The 10,000-nt window shown below is 40.6% G+C and overlaps 1 protein-coding gene across 1 annotated transcript in view; it reads right to left on the reverse strand.

Moving 5' to 3' along the window:
- The window catches only part of LOC138961749 (procathepsin L-like), a 13,604-nt gene extending 4,287 nt beyond the window's left edge, over nucleotides 1-9,317 (reverse strand). The window contains exons 1-4 of the mRNA XM_070333421.1: nucleotides 9,111-9,317; nucleotides 8,469-8,611; nucleotides 7,188-7,379; nucleotides 5,173-5,364 (exon numbers count right to left, since the gene is read on the reverse strand). Of these exons, the coding sequence (XP_070189522.1) occupies nucleotides 5,173-5,364; nucleotides 7,188-7,379; nucleotides 8,469-8,611; nucleotides 9,111-9,285 (702 nt within the window). The 5' untranslated portion in view covers nucleotides 9,286-9,317. The remainder of the gene's footprint in view (nucleotides 1-5,172; nucleotides 5,365-7,187; nucleotides 7,380-8,468; nucleotides 8,612-9,110) is intronic.
- Nucleotides 9,318-10,000: the final 683 nt, after the last annotated feature.

A 10,000-nucleotide genomic window follows, 5' to 3' on the forward strand; every position in this document is an offset into this window, starting at 1 on the left:
TAGCATGTCTCCAGCTGTTGGTAAAGCAATTAGCGTGTATAGTCATCGAGTACATATGGCTTTAAGTGCTGTGTATTTAGCCTTCCTTTTATACCCCACTTTCAGGGATTCAGAGACCTTCAGTGGTAGAGAAATTTGCATTCCTGATCTATGAACCTGTGGTATTTTGCTTCAGATACATTGAGTCCTTTAGAAAGTTGGCAACTGAAACAAGCTTGCGTGAAACTTATTTCTCTTTTAATTGAAGCTATGATTCAACAATCATTTGGGAATTTAACTCCTAAAATAAACAAGTCGCGTAAGGCGAAAATACAATATTTAGTCAAGTAGCTGTCGAACTCACAGAATGAAAGTGAACGCAATGCCATTTTTCAGCAAGACCGTATACTCGTAGCATCGTCAGTCCACCGCTCATGGCAAAGGCAGTGAAATTGACAAGAAGAGCGGGGTAGTAGTTGCGCTAAGAAGGATAGCACGCTTTTCTGTACCTCTCTTTGTTTTAACTTTCTGAGCGTGTTTTTAATCCAAACATATCATATCTATATGTTTTTGGAATCAGGAACCGACAAGGAATAAGATGAAAGTGTTTTTAAATTGATTTCGACAATTTAATTTTGATAATAATTTTTATATATTTAATTTTCAGAGCTTGTTTTTAATCCAAATATAACATATTTATATGTTTTTGGAATCAGAAAATGATGGATAATAAGATGAACGTAAATTTGGATCGTTTTATAAATTTTTATTTTTTTTTACAATTTTCAGATTTTTAATGACCAAAGTCATTAATTAATTTTTAAGCCACCAAGCTGAAATGCAATACCGAAGTCCGGGCTTTGTCGAAGATTACTTGACCAAAATTTCAACCAATTTGGTTGAAAAATGAGGGCGTGACAGTGCCGCCTCAACTTTCACGAAAAGCCGGATATGACATCATCAAAGACATTTATCAAAAAAATGAAAAAAACGTTCGGGGATTTCATACCCAGGAACTCTCATGTCAAATTTCATAAAGATCGGTCCAGTAGTTTAGTCTGAATCGCTCTACACACACACACACACACACACACACACACACGCACACACGCACATACACCACGACCCTCGTTTCGATTCCCCCTCGATGTTAAAATATTTAGTCAAAACTTGACTAAATATAACAAGTCGCGTAAGGCGAAAATACAATATTTAGTCAAGTAGCTGTCGAACTCACAGAATGAAACTGAACGCAATGCCATTTTTCAGCAAGACCGTATACATCAATCCACCGCTCATGGCAAAGGCAGTGAAATTGACAAGAAGAGCGGGGTAGTAGTTGCGCTAAGAAGGATAGCACGCTTTTCTGTACCTCTCTTTGTTTTAACTTTCTGAGCGTGGTTTTAATCCAAACATATGATATCTATATGTTGTTGGAATCAGGAACCGACAAGGGATAAGATGAAAGTGTTTTTAAAATGATTTGGACAATTTAATTTTGATAATAATTTTTATATATTTAATTTTCAGAGCTTGTTTTTAATCCGAATATAACATATTTATATGTTTTTGGAATCAGCAAATGATGGAAAATAAGATAAACGTAAATTTGGATCGTTTTATAAATTTTTTTTTTTTTTTTACAATTTTCAGATTTTTAATGACCAAAGTCATTAATTAATTTTTAAGCCACCAAGCTGAAATGCAATACCGAAGTCCGGGCTTTGTCGAAGATTACTTGACCAAAATTTCAACCAATTTGGTTGAAAAATGAGGGCGTGACAGTGCCGCCTCAACTTTCACGAAAAGCCGGATATGACGTCATCAAAGACATTTATCAAAAAAATGAAAAAAACGTTCGGGGATTTCATACCCAGGAACTCTCATGTCAAATTTCATAAAGATCGGTCCAGTAGTTTAGTCTGAATCGCTCTACACACCCACACACACACACACAAACACACACACACGCACACACACAGACACACACACACACAGACACACGCACATACACCACGACCCTCGTTTCGATTCCCCCTCGATGTTAAAATATTTAGTCAAAACTTGACTAAATATAAAAAGCAGCATCAGAAGATTGCAAGGGATATAACTCTGGAGATTTCTGTTTTTGTCTAAACCTTCTTTTTAACCTGAGCAGTTAGCCCTTTTGAAAGTATTCAATTGAAACAAACTCAGTGACTTGAAACTTGTTTCTCTTTTGGTTGAAGCTATGGTTCAACAATTATTTGAGAATTGACCTCCTGCAATGATAAATTCATAAGCTTCAAGTAAAGAAGTTGTAATACAAGGGAGGTGACTGTAATTTCCTGTATTTGTGAAAACTTTTTGTTAGCATGGTAATTTTCCTTTAATTCAGTAAACATTTTTTTAAATCAAAGACAAAACTAGGTGATAAAATCAATCACCTTCAAGATTTTCAATTTGGGCATCTCCAATTTTAAGTTTTTGTTAGCAAGGAGAGGCTTCTAAAACCCTTCTTCAAATGTGTTGACCTTGTTTTTTGTAGACCCTCTAGCAAGAGTGATGCAACCAAACACCTTCAAGTATAGAGGTTTTTCATGTTGTGCATTCCCCCCCCCCCCCCTTCTCAATTTTGTTGTTGTTGCTGTTTTCAGTTTTAAAACCAGGAGAAGCTCAAATAGCCCTACTTGAAATGCTAAAATTCATTTTCGGCTGGGTGGTTACAAATACCTTCAAGTTTATTTACAAGATTGTTCATATTATGCGTATCCGCAAAGCCTGTTTATTCTGAAATAGATTTAGAGTCAAAAGAGGCCATTCAAATCCTCCCTGAAATGCGAAAATTCGTTTGTGGGTGAGGGGCGCTGCCCCCTGCATGGACCCCCCAGCAAGGGCGCTGCCCTTGCACACCGCCAGGGCCTTGCCGGCCCCTGGACCACGGCCTTTTCAGTTTTTTTTTATTTTCCAGCAGTTGCACCCATGTCACAAGTCCAGTGCTCTATGACCTGAGCTACCCGGGCCCCCTTTTACTGCGTTTAATGTTCGTCGCCGTTATATCTTTCGCTCGAAGGCTTTCATGAAGTCCGTAGGCTTGTGCAGTTCGGCAACGGGTCTCCAGAGCTTGATTTTTAGGACCTGATATTCTCCGAATTGTGGCAGTGTGTGCATTGTGTGTTGGTACAGACTATAACATGATGTTTCGCCTGAACAGAAGGTGTCTGTTCGGTAAATAACTCCGTCAGGAATGCCAATTATTGTGACTAGTAATGCTTAAAAGATCAAGTTATGCTAATACGGAGGCTCAGATTGCAGGAGAAAAAAACGTCTGTAAATGTACAATACAAACAGTACGACTAGTTTAATACAATGCAACACAACACAATACAACACAATACAATTTAATGCAATTTGAAGAGGTTACAACACCATTTTTGTTTTGTTTACATGGCTTGCATTTCAGTACGGACCCAGCGGATGAATATCATCGGGAAACAAGAGCCTGTGGCATATTAATGTGCGTACTAATCTATGCATAAAACAGATATTTACTCGCGAGCCAAAGTGGATGGCAAGCTTTACTCAAATGGATCCAGCGGTAAAGCTTTTTCATGCCTAAAGTGATAGCCTTCAAACAAAGAGAACAATCAATCAATCAATCAATGAGTCTTATATCGCGCATATTCCGTGGGTACAGTTCTAGGCGCTCTGCAGTGATGCCGTGTGAGATGAAATTTTATACGGCCAGTAGATTGCAGCCATTTCGGCGCATATTTACCTTTCACGGCCTATTATTCCAAGTCACACGGGTATAGGTAGATAATTATTAACTGTGCCTAAGCAATTTTGCCAGGAAAGACCCTTTTGTCAATCGTGGGATCTTTAACGTGCACACCCAATGTAGTGTACACGGGGGGAGGTTCGGACACCGAAGAGAGTCTGCACACAAAGTTGACTCTGTGAAATAAATTTCCGCCGAACCTGGGATCGAACTCACGCTGACAGCGGCCAACTGAATACAAATCCAGCGCGCTACCAACTGAGCTATATCCCCTGATCCAACAAACAACACAGTCCAACACTTCTGCTCATTGGCAGACATTATGTCCCGACATTGGAGCCAACAACTTCAAAAGCACACACATCGGCCATACTGTTAAAAATCACACACACAAAACAAAAACGACACCCACACAAAAACCACTCTGAAAAATGAAACAATGGCCGAATGGCTGCTTCAAACGTTTATATCTTTGAAGCAGCAGAGGTTTCCGCCGCATTGTAACAATGAAAGTACACCGTATTCCTTTGATGGAAGAGGTCGTAAACAGTTGAGCTGGTTTTGTCAGGACATTCGTACACCATGGAAACTAAACTACTATTGTAACAGCAAGGATACATTTTAACAAGGACGCTGTGGCGTGTTCCAGACTCAAAAACACGTTTTAAAATTCTGTTTTATCAGTTAGTCCGCTGAACAGAGCTTGGAAGTGGAAAGTTTGAAGCATCATTTCCATTCCGGGATGTATCCCTTTTTTTACTTCGACATTTGAAAAAATGATTCCGTGGCAATATCTTAGCTCAATTGGCACCAGATAGCACCATTTTGCTTTTTTCTGACACATTGCTTTCCGGGGAGGTGGGCCTATATCAGTAATTGTGAAATTGTATTACGCTTAAGTAAACTATTACACGCCTCGGCTCCATAGGGGTAAGTCTTTTTTCCTCTAGGCCACCAGTGCTGTTGAAGGCTTCGTCTCCGCACTTTATGCAAAATCAGAGGCTTAGTTTGCAGCAGAAAAACAAAGTTCCCTGAACTCTAGGGAGCCCGGTAGCTCAGTTAGTAGAGCACTGGGCTTTTGATCATATGGTCACGGGTTCGAATCCCGGCCAGGGCGGACAACTCAGATAGTAGAGCACTGGGCTTGTGATCATAGGGTCGCTGATTCGAATCCCGGCCGGGAAGGACAAAGGTCATCTTTATGTGAAGACTCAGAGACAATATCCATGTTTCACCCCTGTTTCACCACTGTGGCACGTAAAACACCTTGGTCATTCGGCCTTAAGTGCAGCTGGCTGATGACACTAAACACGTACACACTTGCGTAGCGCGACTCTGTCGCTGCTACTTTTCAACTGGGAGGAAGCGTCCCGAATTTCCCATTCGTGGGACATGAAATAGAAATGAAATGAATAAAGTTTAAGGTTACCCACCTGACTTTCATAGGGGTAGTCAATGTCCTTGTCTATCCCACCAGCGTTGTTGATGTAGGCATAGGCCAAGGGTTCGTCTCCGCCGTTACAGCCCTGCGTGCCGAAAGGTCCGGCACAGTCCACCAGTTGTTGTTCGGACAGCGACACCAGGCTCTTTGTCTTGCGGTAGTACTGACCCTCCATTGACCCCGTCTGCGTTGACAGGTATTAGACATATAAACATCATCCATGAGAATAAATACAGATATAGGGGCTCACATCCACGTCGGACATCGGACATACACGGATATTTTTTTTTCTCAAATGTCCTATACATTATTCATGCAAGAGGACATATGTTCTATTGTTTTCGTCACAAAGTGGTCATTGTCCGATTATGCTTTCATTTGATCGGGAAATTGTCAGTATTTTCCAATTTACAGTAGTTTGATTTGCTACGATGTGTCTCTCCAAGCAGACAAAACCATGCTGTTAGTGTACGTTTTGTTGCAAGAAAAAAAGGTCCTATTTCATTTTTTTGTTTTTTCGGGACAAATGTCCTATCGCTTTTGCATTGTTCAGGACATTTGTCCTGTGCCATCTCTCATGGATGTGAGCCCCTGCAGATTCAAGGACAGAAAAGAACACACAAGAACAGGCCATAACAGACTAATTCAAATTGTGCTCAAGAGTGTGCGTGCCGTGCCTTCCCCCATGTGCCCCTGTGGACAGGCAGAGCAAGACACGGCGCATATACTACAGGATTGCAGGGGACTCAAGCTTCTGAGGAGTGAGACTCGGCCCAGGCCGACGACCCCCCAAAAGAAGATGAACGGACCCGTAGAAGCTCTAAACAAGTCGCGTGAAGCGATATAAAAACATTTAGTCAAGCTGTCGGCATCAAAGTAACAGATAAACACACACAAAAGTCATCGCCGAGACTATATTAATTAAGATAATCTCGATTAACCACACCCAAAAACCGAGACGGGTCACGCTCGTCTAGTCTCTGTGTAGCGTGCAAACGCAGTACTTACATAACCTATGCCATTCTGAACACATTTTAAGAATTAACATGACATATGTATATATTTTTGAATTGAGGTGAAATTGAGGGATACGATGCAATCATTTTTTAATCTGTTTGCGAAAAATCGATTTTAATGACAACTTTAATGAACAAACTAATTAACTAGTTTTTAAGCCTCCAAGCTGAAATACAATACCATAGCCCGGGCTTCGTCGAAGATTACTTCACCAAAGTTTCAACCAATTTAGTTTGAAAAAAAAAGGGGTCGACGATTACTTCACCAAAGTTTTAACCAATTTAGTTTTAAAAAAAGGGGCGTGACAGTGCTGCCTCAACTTTCACAAAAAGCCGGATATGACGTCATCAAGGACATTAATCGAAACAATGAAAAAATGTGTGGGGATATTATACCCACGAACTCTCATGTGAAATGTCATGAAGATTGGTTCAGTAGTTTTCTCTTAATCGCTCTACACACACACACATACACACAAACACACACGCACACGCACACACACACACACACACACACACACACACACACACACGCACACACCCATACACACACACACACACATACACCACCACCCTCGTCTTGATTCCCCGTCTATGTCAAAACATTTAGTCAAAACTTGACTAAAATAATGTAAAAAAGACCAACAGCTTCATCCCCAGGGCTGGAATCCGAGTGTAAAAGACGATCGACACATAGAAGAAAAGACAATGAAAGAAAAGCAAATCAGTACGCGTTGACTTCACGTAAAATTAGCGAGAGTCGAAGTGACTCTTACTTCATGGTCTCATTGTTATGTGTGTGTCCGTCTGTTTGTGATTACTACCAAGCATCACGCACTGGCCTCGATTTCGATGTTTTGTCTAGTTTATCTTAAAACTTCCCTTAAACTAGCATTTCTTGGGTTAAACTTGTTAATCTTTGTTTTCTTCTTCGTAGCATTCTATCTGTTTGTGATGATTACCCTGTGGGATTCACAGTCCAAAGACTTACCGTGCTAAACGCCCAGCATGACCCGCACTGGCCTTGGTTCTTGACCGGTGTGACGTAGCCTTTCTTGCGCCAGTCCACAGTGGCTGGCAGCTGGTAGTTGAGGGGGGACTGGAAAGGCAAGCACTTGAGGGTCCTGGACGCCGTTCTCTTGACCGGCTTCAGCTTGTTGTGTGCTCTGTACTCCTCCACACTCTGCGAGAGAAAGAGAGAGCAACCGTTGGTTTATGGCACCGGTCCTAGCTCGCGGGACTATGTATGTTGGTACGAGTATTATGTTTGTTTTGGAACTTATCGTGATTGTTCTGGCGGAAAGTTTAGCACCATGTTTAAGAAATGGAAGTCATAAAAGTAATAACAAGAAATACGTTTTATTGCGAACGGTGCATAAACAGTATACATGCATACAAAAAGCGGATCATATTGGTCGATAAAACGTAACTTTGCTCTGAACAAGGTTTCTAATAATCCAACTTCGCTAATTCTCCCCCCTGTGCTGAAAATGCAAGGCAATACAGTTACAACGAGCTTCACAACAGATCATATGTTATGAACAAAAATAAACTTTCGTCAGCTAGTAATGGCACATTAACAACAACGTCCCTCCTGTGAGTTCGACTAACCCAAATCTTGAGAAACATAACAAAGTCATGACTGCTCCAAATGCAGAGTGCGAGTTTTCGGAGAAACTAATTTTATGAAAAGACACTATAGTGTCCTTTGAGAATTGAAAGCATTAAAAATGCCCCACTGTGCACAGGGTGTTCAATGTCAGTATTGTCAAAGTGGATGGGTGGTCTTATTCAGCGTAATAGCATGGCCAGATCTGAGACGATGAGTAGAATTCTTGCTTTATTTGGTGTTTAACGTCGTTTTCAACTGTTCAAGGTTATATCGCGACGGATTCAGCGTAATAGCATGGCCAGATCTGAGACGATGAGTAGAATATTGCTCATTGCTCACACGGGGACGGAGGGCTACGTCTTTACATAACTGACATGTTTACTTTCATTTACTTGAACGTTACAGCGTTATTGTTTTTTGTTTCGTTTGTTCGAGCAAACTTCTCCTTTTGTAAAATAGATATGTTTTGCAGCTTCAGCTAACCGTTCTCAGAAGAAATATGCAAACCAGGCTACACACTATTTGTTCTGTTTTGGTTTTCTTCTTCAGCGCTAACATCTTATAATTATAAGGTTATCATGTTGTATGTTTTCTTGTTTGTAATACTGTTATGCTAGAGATGTTTTTCATGACACTTTATTCAAGCTGTATTCAAATTACCATGTCCGCAAATTGGTTGATTCCCATCCAGTACGTTGTGTTACCGTTCTGGAATAGCGAGTTGTGCTGTTCTATCTTCTTCAGGTTGGAGACAAAGGTTTGGAACCGGTACGCCTCAACTGCCTTGCTGCTGTACTGCCGTCCTGTTACAACCATACGATCAACAAACCAACTGACGGAATTGTAAGCATGAGGGATGTGTGGTGGTTACAAGATCGAATGTACAGGGGGGAAACAAAAAAACATGCTTTGCAACTGCTGCTTAGTGGGCAAAGCAAAGAGATAGAGAGAGAAAGAGAGAGAGAGAGGGGGAAGGAGGGAGGGGGGGGGGGGAGGGAGGGGGGAAAGGAGAGAGAGAAAGAGGGGGAGAAAGGGAGAGGTAACATATAGAAGTTGACCAAAGCAGTAAACACGGACAGTGAATACTTCAGTAAAATTCCGATGGCGGCCACACAGAGAGAAAACAAGAGAGACAGACAGACAGAGACAACGGGAGACAGAGAGATGACAGCGAGAGATAGTGATTCGCGTTTTAGAAAGATAGATGAAGAAGCTGAATTAGACAGACAACTCTGTAAGTGAACCATACAAATAAACAATTGAGTCACAATCTCACAACAAACAGAAAGCATTATTTCTTACCGTAGGCAACTTTAAAGTTGCTCCAGGTTTCTTCATAAGGGGCGAAACTGACTTTGACGTTGAGAGCAGCGGCCGACAACTCTTGGTTGGCGTTTTCATGCAAAGAGTAGTTGCCGTTCTTGGCAACACTCTTCTGCACGAGGAGGAGTGCAACCAAGACAAATGGTGACCTCATCCTCGGAAATCTGACACGGAAAAAAAAAGATAAAACGTTAAATTGAAACAAACAAACAAGTCGCGTAAGACGAAAATACAACATTTAGTCAAGTTGTCGAACTCACAGAATGAAACTGAACGCACTTCATTTTTTTCAGCAAGACCGTATACTCGTAGCATCATCGTCAGTCCACCGCTCGTGGCAAAGGCAGTGAAATTGACAATCCAGAATAGCGCGGTAGTGGTTGCGCTGAGCAGGATAGCACGCTTTTCTGTATCTCTAGTCTTTTTAACTTTCTGAACTTGGTTTTAATAGCTCTAGACATAACATATATGTTTTTTTTAATCAGGACACGACAAGAAATAAAATGTAGAATTTAAAATCGATTTCGGACATTTAATTTTAATCATAATTTTCATATTTTACATTTTCAGAGCTTGTTTTTAATCCGAAAATAGCATATTTATATGTTTTTTTTAATCAGAAAATGATGAAAAATAAGATGAAATTGTTTTTGGATCGTTTTATACCAAAATAATTTTAATTACAATTTTCAGATTTGTAATGACCAAAGTCATTATTTAATTGTTTAGCCTTCTAGCTGAAATGCAATACCAAAGTCCGGCCTTTGTCGAACATTGCTTGGCCAAAATGTCAATCAATTTTATTGAAAAATGAGGGTGACGTGACAGGGCCGCCTCAACTTTTACAAAAAGCCGGATATGACGTCATC

The sequence above is a fragment of the Littorina saxatilis genome, linkage group LG3 (genome assembly GCF_037325665.1).
Source record: "Littorina saxatilis isolate snail1 linkage group LG3, US_GU_Lsax_2.0, whole genome shotgun sequence".
NCBI classification, from domain to species: Eukaryota; Metazoa; Mollusca; class Gastropoda; order Littorinimorpha; family Littorinidae; genus Littorina; species Littorina saxatilis.